This window comes from Platichthys flesus, chromosome 20, assembly GCF_949316205.1.
Source record: "Platichthys flesus chromosome 20, fPlaFle2.1, whole genome shotgun sequence".
NCBI classification, from domain to species: Eukaryota; Metazoa; Chordata; class Actinopteri; order Pleuronectiformes; family Pleuronectidae; genus Platichthys; species Platichthys flesus.
This window is the reverse complement of record NC_084964.1, coordinates 5,226,722-5,242,726: the sequence shown is the minus strand read 5'-3', so window position 1 is coordinate 5,242,726 and position 16,005 is coordinate 5,226,722. Positions and strand designations below refer to the sequence as shown.

The 16,005-nt window shown below is 41.7% G+C and overlaps 1 protein-coding gene across 1 annotated transcript in view; it reads right to left on the bottom strand.

Moving 5' to 3' along the window:
• Positions 1-16,005, bottom strand: part of gas7b (growth arrest-specific 7b) — a 54,308-nt gene that overhangs the window by 15,845 nt on the left and 22,458 nt on the right. Inside the window, exons 3-8 of the mRNA XM_062414139.1 lie at positions 10,924-11,001; positions 9,608-9,696; positions 8,258-8,311; positions 5,407-5,496; positions 2,660-2,775; positions 2,350-2,424 (exon numbers count right to left, since the gene is read on the bottom strand). Coding sequence (XP_062270123.1) covers positions 2,350-2,424; positions 2,660-2,775; positions 5,407-5,496; positions 8,258-8,311; positions 9,608-9,696; positions 10,924-11,001 — 502 coding nt within the window. The remainder of the gene's footprint in view (positions 1-2,349; positions 2,425-2,659; positions 2,776-5,406; positions 5,497-8,257; positions 8,312-9,607; positions 9,697-10,923; positions 11,002-16,005) is intronic.

Below are 16,005 nucleotides of genomic sequence, written 5' to 3'. Positions count from 1 at the left end.
CTTTCTCAGACAAACCCCATAAGACTGGTCCATCTAAGTTTATATCTAATGTAAATAGCATGAGAAAAATACCAATGAGATGTTGTAATAAAATACTTAGATGATGTTTTTAGTTTGTTTCCAGACTGATGATTTCCACATTTTGACATGCAGGCACATTGCTATGCACTCCCACTGTGTCCCTGAGGAATCTCTTAATAAAGATGAGTTTAATAACAACACGGTAGGTGGCGTCTCAGCAAATCACAGCTCCTACTCTTCGGGGGCTTCTTTAGCTGGCCTTTCCCCTCTCGGCTCCCTGCTACTTTACTTTCCATGTCTCTGCGTTCCCTCGGAGAATCTGACAAAGAGCTGCCCTCAGCGTGATATCCCCTCTACTGCCAGGCCGGGGGAAAGAGGAGTGGCTGCAGACTCCTTCTCCCTGCAGGGCTTCCCTGGATTCCTGCTTCCACTCCAACCCCCAACACACACAACTAAATGTCTGTCTCCTCAAATCTCATCACCCTCATCTTCACTCTTACCCCCCACCCCCCCTTTTGCATCTACACTTCCATCCTCCGTCCACTCTCTGTTGATTGCTGTAGTATGCTGCAGGACTGAGATCAAAGCATGCAGTGATTTACAGGAAGGCCATACTGTTTCACAACATCACTGGCAGGGCCTCCAGACCCCAGCTCACACTGGGATGTCTTGCCTGGATGGTTAGTTGACTGGCTGGCTCACTGAGGAGCCGTCTGGCTGGCTAATTCTGATTTGTGTTTATTTACAACGAGATAAAAAGGCTTTAGCTATCTCGGGGGCCATATTCTTCAGAGGTCACATTTGAAGAACGATTGCATCAGAACAGCGCGATGAGGTTGTCTTGTGTCGAAGAGTAACAAAGGACCCAAAGCAGAATCCAATTACTGCATGATTAAATGTAAATATCAGGCTTCAACTTATTAAAATAGCAAACAGTGATAACTAGCATTAGTGATTGGGCAGACGAGATGCCAAGAGTACAGCGGTTACTGCTACAAGCAGGTACATCATTGATATCAACATTAGTGAAGATGAACACCCAGCATGTAAATGTAGTTCAAAGTAATATGTCAACATGGAAAGTTCTTTACAAACCGGTGCAAACCAAGTGACACATGGCCCACGGGATAACTGGCTCCAAAACAAGCACACATCGAACCCAGAGACCAGTCGAAGGATGATGTGAAAAGGGGGAAGTCAAGCGGAGGCAACGGTGAACTACCAACCAAACCAGCAGCCACTGGTTTGTGTCACAAGCTGAAATGCTTTGGTTCCAACTGAGCCTAACTTACTTCTCATATTTTCTGTGTCTAACAATTAACTAAGAGAAACCAGGAGTGGGAGAGGTAATACCATTCCTTAGAATCAATTAGGGACCAACAACTGATTGGTTAATGGGGTTAAAAGGAGTGGGAGCACTAAATATATTACTTTTTGTCTGTGCTATGGTTAGATATTTGGCTTCTGTGTGTCCATGTGGGTATGGAAAACGGAGCACTTTGAAAATGTCACAGCTCACGGGCCACATGCCCACTCTTGCTTTGTGTAATGAACAACAGAAACAACAACAATGGCGGCTATATCCCGCCTTCTCTACATCTGGTCAGCACTGCTACGTCTAATTATAAGTTTGCGGCTACATTTGGCATCGCTGCTCCACATTACAGACATTCACAGGCATCTGCCTCGCCTGATATTATGGCGTTCTTATTTGAGTGATCGGTGATGTCGATTTTATCGTTACTTGCTGGCCCATGCATGCTTGTTTGTGCATTTGTAACCAATTTTATTTTCTGATCTGGACAGAGATATTTTGCAAAAGAAGGTTGTAGACAGTTATTTTCTTTAAATGGAGGGAAGGGTAAGTTCGAGCTCACAAAATATCCATAGTAGTGAAAACAAGGCTTAACTGATTAAGCTCATTTTTCCAAAGCAATTTTTTTTTTTTATATATATATGTATTTATTTATGTATATATATATACCTAATACTAACACTGAAATTCTACCAGCTCCCCCTCTATTCTTCTGTAGTGGACCCTGGTCTTTGACCATCTAGGGAACAAATAGGCCCTAAATGGTCAGATGATGCCTCATCATTATTATTATTACAAAACATAAACTGTGGTGGAAGGAGCCACAAATTAGACTATTTACTGCACCCGCATCTCAAAAGCATCTGCATAGTGGAAAGTCAATTCTGGCAGACAGCTTTTTGTGTAATTGTGTTTTAATTCACATCTTCTATGCAGCAGTGTGTGTCTGTTAAGCTTCACTATTGTCCGGAAGGGCTTTCTCCAGAAAACACTCCATAGAAGAAATAGCTCACCCTTCCTCCTGGCCTGCGAGAGGGATCTGGGAGAGCTTGGAGAGATTCTTGGCGTACTCCTCTTCTATCTTTATCCTGAGAGGGAAGTAGAGAGATTCATTACCACACAGCCTTTATGCAACTCGGACTGACTGAATGTTTCCATGTGTGTTCTCTGTGTTGTGCAACTTAGTGATGCACATGAATGAGCATGAAAAAGGGGAAATGTTTCATGAGTTTGTTTAATGGGAAGTGCACGGTTTTCATGGTAACCCGCGGATGAAGTGTGAAAAAACTGAAAAGGGGAGAAAGCTGATCGGCAAGCCGATACCTTTCTCGTATGAACTCGGCCATCTCTTTCTGCATCTGTTTCCCCTTCAGCTGTTTCTGCAGCAGGACCTCGAATCCTGTGATGCAGCCGTTGCCTTGGGGATCCTTCTTATCAGTCTATGAGGTAAACACAAGAGAAATGCACTGAACAAACAGATACTTGGCAACAAACAGGAGATCATCACACCTTGACCAAGCAGCACAATGAAATACATCACACACACACACAGAGGTAATGCAGCAGCATGACATGAGGTTTAAATTTACTGACGGATTATCAGACAATGAGGTAAGTCCAGCTCTAATTCAATGAATAACATATAAATGACATGAGTGCATACTGTGTCATCCATTTGAGTGAGCTTCTGCTAGCCGCCATGCAGGCTGGTAAAATGGATCTGTCGAGTCTCATCCATGCAACATGATGGTCCCTAAAGAGTCCTGTCAGTGCACCCGCCACTGCGTCAGCCACCTCAGTTAGCCGACAACACAATGTCTGCCAACAGCTTTGTGTTTGAATCTATCTGCTAAGTCCACAAATCTGAAATAAAAAGTCTGTACGAGGGACGCATATAAAGTGTGTATTATCAGCCTCACACTTGGCATGTGTGTTGTTTATGAGCCCAAGGAAGTGCAGTGTCAAATTTAGTACTATGAGGAACACATTGAATCAACAGCCAAACAGCACCTTGTAGTTAGTACCATATTCAAGAAATACGTCTATCTATCTAAATGAATGGGACTCGCACACCTTGAGAACTTCACACTTGGCATGTATATTGTTTAGGGACAATTTTAACAGTGTTTTCTAACAGTGGCTGGGAGGCATCAACACAAGTGACGCTGTTTATGATACGATGTTCAAGATAACGGGCACATTCACCACAACGACAACTGATTCTCCAATTTAGGGCTCTACGTACTGAGGCGAGCTTCACTGAACTTTAAATAAACATACGAACAGCTCTGCGGTGGTGCAGCTTCACGGCTCCCTAGCTGTTCTTGCCGCGCTCAATAACTGCAGGTCACTTTTAGGGTTTTAAATAGGAAGCTGAAACCAGCATCACCACATGCCAAGCAAATAGCCCATTCTCACCAGGCAGGTTTAGAAAGGGCACTTTGCTAGAGTTAACAAAGAGTTAAAGAGGAAAATGTAGGTGAGCGAGTGAAACACGGGCAGAGATGACATCGTAGGACCCTTGCAGCTTTTTTATGGTCATTCTGATGTTAACATATGATGTTCTCCTCTGCCTTGATAGTTGTATATACAATATATACAAAGATATACAATTGTTTAGGCTGGAAATCTATAGGTTTGTGCATATTACTCCTTATTGCGTTTTGTTTTGTTCAAAATACAAACCAGTGTGTTTTGACAGGAGTTGAAGTTAAACCTTCAAAATAAGGTCAGTTTCCCAGAATTCCCAGAAGGGAGAGCTTCTGTACTAATAGGTTTCTGGAGTCCTGATTACAGGGTTCTTGTTTATGTGACGTTAAAGGAAACAGATCAGTGCAGTAAACTGGTTCCTCCAGTGCACGTAAACACCGACAGACAGAGACCACAACGCGGGGGTCTGACAGTTGCCTGGTTCAGAGCGAAATTTACTTGTTTTCATCAAAACAACCACTTCCATTTTCTTAAATCACTCTTTCCTTTCACTGTGTTGTCGACTGTTTGTGTTACTGTGTTCGCCCACCACACCTGGTAGAGATTACACTGCAGGGGTGGGAGATGTCCAAACAGAGCAGCAGAGGCCAGCTGGCTCCCTCCGCTCCATTCACTTACTTGCAATGTATCATCCTACTACACTGTCGATGCTGCTACTCTGCGTGCAGCGCAGCGAGGATGAAATAAATATTGAGTCACGTCAAAAGATGAAAAGGATCCGGCGCTGCTTTTGTCCACAAGGAATCTTGGGGATGTTCGTTCAATGACGTATTGGAGAGAGCAGCAGTGTTGACACAGGAAGAAGATCATTTTGAAAGAATTGCTCTCTTCTTTTTGTTCAAGATGTTCAAGTAGATCTTTTAATTCCTCCACCTTCCTGTGTTACATCATCTATCTCATGGTCTTGCGTAACATGTTTTTTCCATCCCTGCATTAAGAGCTTCTCATCAGTCGCTCATAAAGTTAGGTTGAAGGCTGAGGCCACCTGGGAAGGTGCAAACGGTCAGCTGGGAATTATGGCGATGTTGATGTTGCTTTTTCTGAATCATTATCAAACCAAATTATGAGGATCATAGATATTCCTCTCCCTACTGCACAGTACAAGTTTATAGTGGACAGTGTGATAGTGATACACAGTTGAGCGAATAAAGGAGCGATGTTGATTTAATATTTTATGGATGAGTAATCTCAAAAAGTAAAGAAAAGGCAAATAATCAAGCACTATGTCACTCCATATAGATTATTTCATCCTTTTTCATTAATGTTAAAGGATGTTTGGGACTACATTTCTCATCATACTTTAATTCAAGCAGAAGGAATGATATTTTAGCATATACTGTTTACAATACAGCAATTGTGATCCCACAACAAATTAAAAAATTTAAACTTTCTGAAGATTATAAATATATAAGGAACTGAAGTTATAGAGAGATTTAGAGTTAAGAGATTTATAGTTATATAGAGTTCGAGGGGACGATTTTTGCTGACTCCAGCAGTAAGTGTGATATTTAACAAGCAGTTTGCGCGATGGGGCGATGGAGAACAGATTTACAGCCTCCTAAATGTTGAGGTATATTTACCCAGAAGTAGTCGCAGTAGCTCCACTCGTTTGGCTTCAGCAGCTGTTGTTCGGGCATGAATGCAGGCAATGGGAACGTCACACAGTTAATCTGAGGGAGAGAGAGAGAGAGAAAGAGAGAGAGAGCACCACGGGGAGGGCAGTTTAATGGGACTGTTTAAAGTATCACAACAGAAAACTTGACTTTGATGCGACAGAACTGCACAGCAGCACAATTAGTGCCCCATGTGTTTATAGACACGCACACAGTCTTGTATCCATGACTTCAGGGGAAATTACATTAACTTACATTCATTCCATGGAGACTAACCATAACTACTAATTACCAGACTCCTGACTAACAACTTTCCCTAACCTTAAGTTAAACCTAACGTAAGTTTAAATATTCTTCACCTTGATATTTGACTATTTGTTGGACAAGGACTTGCTCATAATGTGACGCCGTAAATGATTTAGATTCCACATACACAAACACACACACACACGCACGCACGCACGCACGCACGCACACACACACACACCTCAGCTGTAGTATTCAAGGTATAATCCGCACTCTGTTGCTTTGGCAACACTCACACTCTTGGTAACTGACAGAACAGACACCAAAGTTAAGAAAGACATCTCCAATCAACCCAGCATTGTTCATTCACTGTTCTCTCTGCACTGCATCCTTTGGGCGTCATCATCGTTCTGATCACTAGCCCAACATTCTGATGGATTGCCAAACACGCAAAAGCTCCCAAAGCCTTAAATTATCTTGGTGCATCTAATCTTCTATTTGTTGAATCTGCTGGCTGCAGGACTCCCAGCTGTGTACTGTATGATCCGTTTCTGGGGTGATGCTCAATAGGACTTCCTTAAACCTCCAGGGTGGTTAGGAAGGTAGTAGGCAAATCTGACACAAGTGAGTCTCCTCTAACCTTCTGAGTTTGTAAAACATGTGGGAATGACGCTGTACGAAGTCACGGCTGCTTTGAATACTGCAGAGTCAGGGTTTAAAAAGTCATCAGGACAAAATCTGCCATTACAAAACGAACAAAAAGTCATATGTTGATCTATTCGATTCAAAGGAAAGAGGGATGGAAAAAAGGAGCAGTGAAGGAACACACTTCTTGAAAATAAAATAAATGAAGAGACATGTCTTCCGAATAAAGAAAAAACGAAAACAAGAGGACCTTTATCTTCTCTCACATTCATTCCAATTAACCTCTGGAGGTTAACAGCCTGCAGTCAGGATGCACTTTGCTATTCAGTGCATCAGATAGCCCCCGTATCTAATGAGAATATAGCAAATAGAGAATTTCTGTTTCATTGAATACTTTTCCAGATCCAATATTTAGATTGAAATGGCAAGGGAAAAAAATAAACCGCCATTAAATTCAAACCTATCTTGGCTTCTGAGGTGTATAATTTGTTTTAGGGAAATGGCTTCCTATTCATCTGATCTTTTTTTATTTGGACTTTTCAATAAGAGGGGATGGAAATCACTGCTGAGGTCCAGCGGTTGACAGAAAGCCGGGTTTAAACTGACCTCTGCTTGATGAAGGGAAAGTTTACATCTAACACCCTCCATTGACGGGATTTGGTCGTTTGCATTCACGTCCACACACCGCTTCCGGCACTCTTTCCTGACCTTTAGTGGCCTCAACTGTTGACCTTTAAAAACACCCCTCCTCCGAAACAGTGGAAGTCCAGCCTTGGTTTAACAATTGAAACACATGTTAACCCTCCTTTTTCTGTTTGGGCCAAATTTGACCTGCTACAGGATATAAATGCTTAGTAAGTAACAATGATTCAACACACCCACAACCAGATCCACCTTAACTTCATCCGTACTGAATTTATAAAGTTCCCTCAGTGTGGGCCTATAGCCATGTGGCAGAACTGGGGTTAGGGCTAGAAACAGAAACCCCCTTTCCATTCTCAAAATAGCCCATGTCAAATTACTAAATAAGTAAAGTAAATACAGTCTTTCTTAGGCTCCTGTTAAGTGTTTTATATATAGAGCTGGGGAACATGGGAACCTGGCAACATAGGATCCTTTGTCATGTTCCCATTATGTACCATATCAATCTGGTGTACATAGGACCCTGGGGAAATATTAATGACCTTACTGACTAAAAGCATCAACATTATGATATCTAAAGCTGATAAATTCTGATTTTTATCGCTGTATTTTCCGCAAGCAAAATGAACCATTGCCAACTATGAGAAGCTCCTTGTAACTTATTCTGTCCAAAACCAAGAGCCATGTTTCAAACAAATATGACCTATTTAAGTCATTTAGTATCAGTAGAAGTTAATTTGGACCCTAGTGCTGCTCTCTCCATTCCCTCTCTTTTGTGTTTCCATCTGCTTCTCGATGGCATCGCTCGGTGGTTGCTATGGCAGCTGTGACACAACCTCCCCAGATCTTAGGTGTTTTTTTAAATAAGTAACAGGCGATTTCACAGCATCACAGCAGCAGCACCTCTGCTTTACACCAAGCAGGAGGCCAAACAGGATGCAACGGCCTGACAACAGAAGAGAAACGATCTGTATGCTGTGTACGATGATGTCACTGTGTGCTAGCAACTGCAAACAAGAACAAAACACATGAGAGAAAAAAAAAACACATATACTGTTATAGTGAAGATTTGAGTTTGTATATTGCCCCAAAGTAAATGAACCAATTAAAAAAATTCCCAAAATGATTCTACCACAGGTGATGTGCTTTTTATGAGGCAGGACACATGTACCTGAAAAATGTATCTGAATTATTTTATATCATTATTTCTTATCTCAAGGGGGGAAATGAGTTTAGCTCCTTCACCATGAGTAAATAGTTAGTTATTGAGAGTTCCCACACTCACCGTGAACGTGGTCTCCTTGCTCTGTTTCCTCGTGGGGGACGTTGATCCTGGACTCTGCAGAGAGAAGAAGGACGCTCCGTCAAAACCTCCGTCCTCTGTGCCCGACATGATTTTCTGAACATACGCACACTGGCACTCGCACACGCACACAGTTGTTTTCCAAGCGAGCACTGCAAGCGTCTGCCTGGTGCTCTCTCCCTGCTCTTACTGCTACTGTTGCTGTGTAAGTTTGTGTGTCAGTGTTTGTGTGTGTGTTGCTGTACAGAGTAGGGAGATAGTTCTGCAGAGCAAAGCAAAGCATAGTTGGCTTTCTGTTTGTATGTGTGTGTGCGTGTGTGTGTGTGTGTGTGTGTGTGTGTGTGTGTGCGTGTTTGATTTATAACAGTTAATTTCCTCTTTTCTGCTTAGATCAACACTCTGTCTGCGTGTGTCTCTGTGTGTGTGTGTGTGTTGTCAGAAAAAAACTATAGGTGACTACATAAAATGAAATGAAAAATAAGCTAAGGGAATTAAACACCTGCTGTCCTAAATGTGAACAAGACTTGAATACTTATAGCAGCAGTAGTGTGCTTTTATTTTTTGTATAATTTTTAGTGTATATAGTGTGTGTGTGTGTCAGTGCAGGAGTGTAAGCTGCAGGGAAGCAGAGAAACAAGGAGAAGTGAATAAATGGTGGATGGATCCTGTATAACTGTGCCATGGCTGCCTGCTTAATTATGATCAAGAGAGCAGATACTGGAGGAGGGTTTAATCTCCTATAACTGCCACCAGCCTCTCCATTAATAATGAGAAGAGAAGGAAAGGAGGGGATTTGATCGTCTGAAATGTGAAAAGACTAATATTATCTAATTTATCTCATATAAGAGTTGTGGTTCTACGTTTTTGGTGCTGATTTAAGTTGAATCATTACATTGTTATCTCGCTGTATCTTAAAGCTGCACTAATAATATTTCACTATGAGCAATTAATCACACTACCATATGTACCATTAAAGAAACGGAGAAATATCACCCTCAACCGATAATAACAGAGGCACGAGTCTCACTAATTAATTCACTATTCTGTATCATACAAAAGCCTGTATATGTGGCAGCTCCAGCTGAACATTGAATGGACATGACTATAGAGGGAAACATTAAGCGAAAATTGGTTTCTAGTATTATTAAATTGGGATATTTATATTTTTTCCAACCAGAAGTCAAAGTGAGAACCAAATTATGAGAACACCCCTTCCACAAGTTTGTTTAGTAAAGTGGAAAAGTTCAGTCACAGTAAATGCTCACTCAACAAAACACTGGGCGTGCATCATGCTGTTAAAGAATGGACAGAACGATAGTCGGACAACTTCACCTGTGGCTCTGTACTGCTCTTCCTCACCAGACTGTTGTGTGGATGCTCCGCGTGATTCAAGGGACTACCACCTGGGTGAAATCCATTGACTGGAAATACAAACAAGGGAGAGACAAAGAGATTAAGAAGGAAACTTGTCAAGTGTGTTGTGCTGAACCAGGAGGAATTTTCTAATCTTTATGTGGAGAAGGAAACAAGCGTTTAACTTGACCCTTACCCTAACCTGGGCACAGACACTCACACCGGAGATTAGCCTGCACTCGCAGCGTGCTTACTTTGATAAATGAACAAAGGGTGCAAATTCGAAGAGTAAATGTTTTAAATACTCATTTATCTTTGTAAAATTTAGATTGTAAACCCTTAGAACATGTAGAATGGGAAGAGATGTAACTAAACAGAATCTAGTGTAACAGCAGCTATAGCCTTAGGACTTTGACTCTCCAGCTTGGCCCTAAACTGTAAGAGGTGGTCGACTCTTACAGAGTGGATCACAAAAAGCCCAACTGAAACGGGACCATCTGGTCAGAGGATCACTTATTTAGCTAACGACGCAAGCTAGCTGCCAATAAAGCTAGCTTGTTAGCTTTGTCACTGGTTCATAACGAATCAATGCATTGATTATTCTGAGGATTAACCCATTGGCTCCTTTGTTGCTTAGGAATGGAAGAATGCTTCAAAATTGGGACACGGCTTCTATGTGCTTCACTAAAACATGTTGCTTTAGCGTTGGGTCCGGGAAATGTTTATGCTGAACTACTCTCTACTGTACATAACATCTAGTTTGTGCGGCAAAATCCACGCTAACTAAGCAAAATGAAATAGCAACAATTTGTTCAACAAAATCCTGAACTTTACTGAAAAATGTCAAGATTATCCTTTAGCAAAATTGAGCTAGAGCAATATAAGCAACCTATTCCCCATTATTTTCCCATTACTTTCCAGTTGAAAGTACTAAGTATGGGTTAGAGACTTTTTGACATTTGGTATGACCAGAAATTAAGTGGTTGCTTATGCTAGAAGTGATGCAAGTGAATGAAGGCTGCTCCAAGCATTTGACCACTTAAGAGTGGAAAACTTCTAGTAACCTTACTGGGTTTTTCTGTTTGTCTGCCTTTAGGAACAGGGCCAACAGAAAGACAGAGAAGGCCTTAGATCAAATTAGTCACAGGAAGTGTCTCTATGTGTGTGTGGGGTCTATTAGTGGGTGCTTTGTGCTACAGTTGAAGTTGCAGAGAATTCACTGCCCGAGGGCACTAAAACTTGAGGGAAGTTTAAGTGATACAGAGTTTAGATGGAGGGAGATTGAGCTGTAGTACCTGCTGGCAGGGAGTTCTTGTGTCGGATTGAGGATTTGGGGGTACCAGGTACACTGGACGGTCTCTCCCATGTCGTCTCTAAGGAAGTGTCAAGCAGAAGAGGAAAAAAACAATAATATTAACAGAGCAACACCAGCTGTCGTATTCTTCTTTTCTGTAGGAACTATTTCGGGGTGACAATATGAAGAAGTGATCCCAGTGTCTCACATTTCAAGTGATGACTAGCCTCACAAGCAGAGTCAACTGACATTTGGGTTTCATTTCCTTCAAATTAAGATATAATGCTGATGCATTGAAACCACTCTCACAGATTTTGAGTTGATGAAAAATTTCAGACATTAAGAAAAACTTGAAGGATTGCTTCACCTTGGATATATATACAGTATGATCAGGTAGACATTTCTGCCATAAAATAACTCAGTCTTTATAGTTGATAATTAGTTTCTTGGTTCTTTTAAGAACCATATTTTTGCGAATACGTAATTAAGAATTGAAGTATGTTGAAATGCACCATACTTGATCAACAGGTGTCTCAGCCAATGAGAGTCCCTTGTGGTGACTTTCACATTCTTGCCAATCAAAGTCTGCAGCTTGTTGAGACCTGTGTGCTCAAAATTGGAGTTTGTGGCTCGAGGAGCTACCAAAACTTATTTTATAGCACTATGCCGATAGAGGGCTGGGTGAAGTGTTCAAGTCCACAAAACACTTTAGGAGTTTCAGGGGTAAATAGCTCTGCAGCCAAATCCAATATACTTGAAGTAACAAGGGATCAATTCTTCAAATGTAAAAAAACTAAAACAAAGAAAATTTACTTATTTACACCAGGTTTTTAGCTTGCAGACAAATTGAAGAATTGATCACCAGTTACTTAAACTATATTGGATTTTGCTGCAACGCTGTTTACCCCAGAAACTTCTTAAGTGTTTTGTGGTCTCAAACATCGGCATAGTGGTGAGTAGATAATGAGAATTAAAAAATGTTGGTGAACTATCCCATTACCTTCGGAAATACTGGTTGCAGGCAGAGAAGTACCCAAGTAGTTAGGGAGAAGGTCCTGTCCTCAGTCATTTTAAGTAACTAGATAAAGTCACAATCTTTCCCATAAACCATCTGTTGTTGTTTGCAGTAAACCTAAATTAACATGCAAACTTTAAACCCATTCAAAGTCAAAAGTTGCTTAAGTCCACTGCACTTTTCCATCCTATGCCCCCATTTAGCTTCTGCTGCTAAAGATGCTGGAGAATGATCCAAAAGGCACGCCCGATAAAAAGCCCCTAATATCGATCCTTGATTTGAACTCCCTTGTGTCCATTTTCACCAAAGCACTGAGCCCAATTAGCCCTTTACTGTCATGGTGGAAAGAGGAGGCTCAGCTCTTATTTCATTTGGGTCTCTTTGGCTCGCTATGCTCTATTTGGTGGAGATGACTGAGCCAAGCCCATCAGCTCAAATGACACGCATGGAGGGGATAACTGGCAGCGGGCTTATGGAGAGAGGCTGTGCCTTCAAGTTTGATGCACAACACCAGGCCAAAGTCTTTACTCACTGGCCCTAAATGCCTCAATTTCTCCCTGTTAGATTGTCATAAGCAAATCGATACAGTAAGAAATATAGGTTATTAATGCCGAAAGATAGAGCATAATCTACTTAGCGCAGGGAAATGGCTTTTGATTGTGACTGTCTTTCCTTGCCGGATGGACAGCAGTCAAAACATGATTAGAAAAATCCATTTATATAACATCCATTATCTTTTGTACAAGTCACTGTGGGTATGAGGTGTGAATTCTTCCCCACTAACTAGAATGTTTGACACTGAAGTGGAACATGTTGAGTTTCTAGGCAACCGGCTGTTGAAATGCAAAATTGCTGATCATTTCCGTCAAACTGGGTTTTTATACAAATGAGGAATCAGTCTTGTCACCTGCCAGATTCATGCCTCCAGAGAGCAGCAGCAGAGTCATTCTCATCAGCCGCCTTGTCACAGACGAGCTGAAGTCTGAAAAGTCTTCTAAATTGCTTTGAGCGTCTTGATTGTGGAATATAAAGCCAGTCAGCTCAGTTTACCCATTTTTACATTTGAAAGGTAGCGCATCCGCTCTTTCCAGGCTTGTCGCGGATCTCAATGATGCTAATTCCTGTTTTCAATAATTGTGCATAGCTTCAAGTGTGTTGATAGGGCCTTTTATGGAGCATGAATTACATTTTTCTGCCATAACCACATTTTCATGTTGCATCTATCGCCGGTTCGGGGTCATCAGACTGTAGCATTCACCAGAGTGTGGCTGACAACAGAAGACGGTGGTTGTGAATGTATGAATGAAAACAGTAGAAAAACTGCCGATCTGAAAACAAAAATAACCCTGCATCAGCCAAGTGTCCACTGCACGAGTGATGCACTACATCCCAGCAGAGTCTGAACAGGGAGAGGAAGACATGTCCTAGTTAGCTCTGACACTGTGATATTTTATTCACAACCATATGACACTGGTCCCTGATGTATTAACGTCCCCCGGTCTCAGTTTTTTTTTTATCAATCAAAGACTAATCCTCACTCTCTGGGTTATCTCAAAGACGAAGGACTTGTGACTGATGGTGCTTAAAGGAAAAGGACAAAGGAAAAGCAGAAGATACACATAGGAAAAAAAGTTATCTCTGACTTTTGCATAGTTGAACTCTTCATGTTCAACTGAAATGTTAAATCTATTCGCAGTAATGAAACATCACAACGATGATTTTCAAATGTATTATTAATATTTTTTATAACTTAAAAGGCAGAGGGCTGCGTGGGGCTTTGCAAGACAGTCTCTACACTCAGCTCCCAGTTTCCTTACAGGGTTGAAAGAGAAAACAGCCACCAAGACCATCACCAGAGCTGCAGAGAAAGCGTCAACGTGTTGTGGATCATGACGGGTGACCCACTGAGTCGTGTGCACTTGGGGACTGATCATTCCTGGCTGTAGTTCACCCAGGTGAGAGAGCTCAATGTCCCGAAATCACCTGATGACCCTAAGTTCAACACTTAAGATCAGAGATTAAGATCCATTTATTCATCCCAAACACATGCACAGTCATGCAAAGGCACACTCATGCAGGTAGGGAAATTTAATCTCTGCTTTTTACCCATCTGGTGCAGGACACACAGAGCAGTGAGCGACCATGTACGGCGCTCGGGGAGCAGATGTTGGGGTAGTAAGGTGCCTTGCTCAGGGGCACTAGACTGGATAGGGAAACTCTTTGATTTTTGGACAGATCAATCCAGGTTCGTCTTTTGTTGTCTCTCCGTGGAGTCGAATCAGAGACGAACCAGAGACTTTCTCTGTCCATAGTCCATGTTTTTGCCACTAGACCACCGCCTCTCCTAATCATCTCCTAACACTGATGATGTGGCCAAGTCACACCGACTTGTGTTGGTGGTGAAATGATTGAATTAGTAAATGATGTATATTATTCAAATCAATGGTCTATTTTAAGGTAAATGCAAAAGAAGGCCTAAAAGGATATCACCAATGTAATTATTCATGGCATAAATAATACAAAATATGAATATAGGCCAGTATAAGTGACAGTGCAGGCTTGTCAATTGAAATGACCGGTGTGTTTGTGTGTGTGTGTGTGTGTGTATGTGTGTGTGTGTAATGGATGGCAACAGGGTGTTTAGGAATCTGAAAGTTTGGGGGATGAAACTGTTGCAGAACCTCAGTGTGGGTTTTGTACATGACAAGAATAACTGTAGCTTTCTAGCTTTCCAAAAATAGACCATAATTGATATTACCCTTGTAGCTACTGACTCTTTTCTTCAGAAAAAGATCATGATAAGTAATTTACAGGGGCAGATATGTGTGCAGTAATAGCAAATACAAAAAAATGCAACTTAATTTTAGATTTCAGGTTCATTTCACTCATAGCGCAAAAAGTTTTTATATAAGTGTATGACTTAATTCATAAATGCTTGGAAACTTAGGAGGGAATGAGTCTGCAGTAATTCTACAGTATGTGTGTTTGGTGTGTTCATGAAGCTGCCAACTGGTCGGACTGGGATGATTCTGAGGAGAAGACTGGTACAAACCACAGCACCCAGCACCGCTGCACCCAGCAACACAGGAAGGAAACCCAAGAAAAAACACAACCCCTGACACAAGGACATTCAGCCCTCACCCACGCACACCGCTCTGTTACTATGAGGATGCGGGAACACAAAACGCACACAAATACACACATACAAACACACACAGGACAATATCTAATCTGGCTGAACTTTAGCGTAACTAATGGAAGTTGCGGTGAAAACAGCAGAGATGCTATAAATACCAATTGTTTCATGAAAAATGTTATCAGATGGGTTTGTTTGAGAACAGTTGCTGTGGCGGTGAGATTGGAAGCGCTCCAGGCCTGTCGTACAGCCAGCGTGTGCTAGGACTGAGCTCGCTCTCTAGGCTTTCATTTCACGCTCACACAGCAAAGACACAGAAAATAAGTCCTGGTGGTTTTCTCTGCCCTCAGAGGCAACGTATAATCGACCGCAGCCACAACACTGCTTTCTTTATGAATCAGAATACAGATGCCGCTGATGTTTTATTATATATCTGGTGTAAGTCATACAAATGTTCTCGCTCGTTCCTCTCTTGTCCTTTCTTACTGTCCATCTGGAATTCAACCAGTTTTTTTTAAACTAATGACAAACCTCCAGATCCTTCAAACTCCCACAGGAACAAAATGGTGACTAAGAGTAGAGAGTAGAAACTTTTGAGATTATTTGAAGGCTTTTTATTAAAAAATGTATTTAAAAAGAATGAGTCTACTTTGTTTCAACTGTTTTTACATTAGCATTTCTTTTCATCTAAATAAAGAAAGAGAGGAGGAAAAGGAGTAGCGACTCCCCCGGCCCTGTGCTTGGGTGGAACCCCCCCCCCCATCTAAATTTAGATCTCCTCTCAAGGCCACAACTTGACCACGGCAACCATGATCAGAGACGACCATGATGTCAACAGCTCTAAGGCGAAGCTGGTTACTCTCTTAAGTGACTGCGAAGCCGCACACCCAGTTAGAGGAAGGATGCAGGTGCACTTGGCCTCGTGTAAGAAC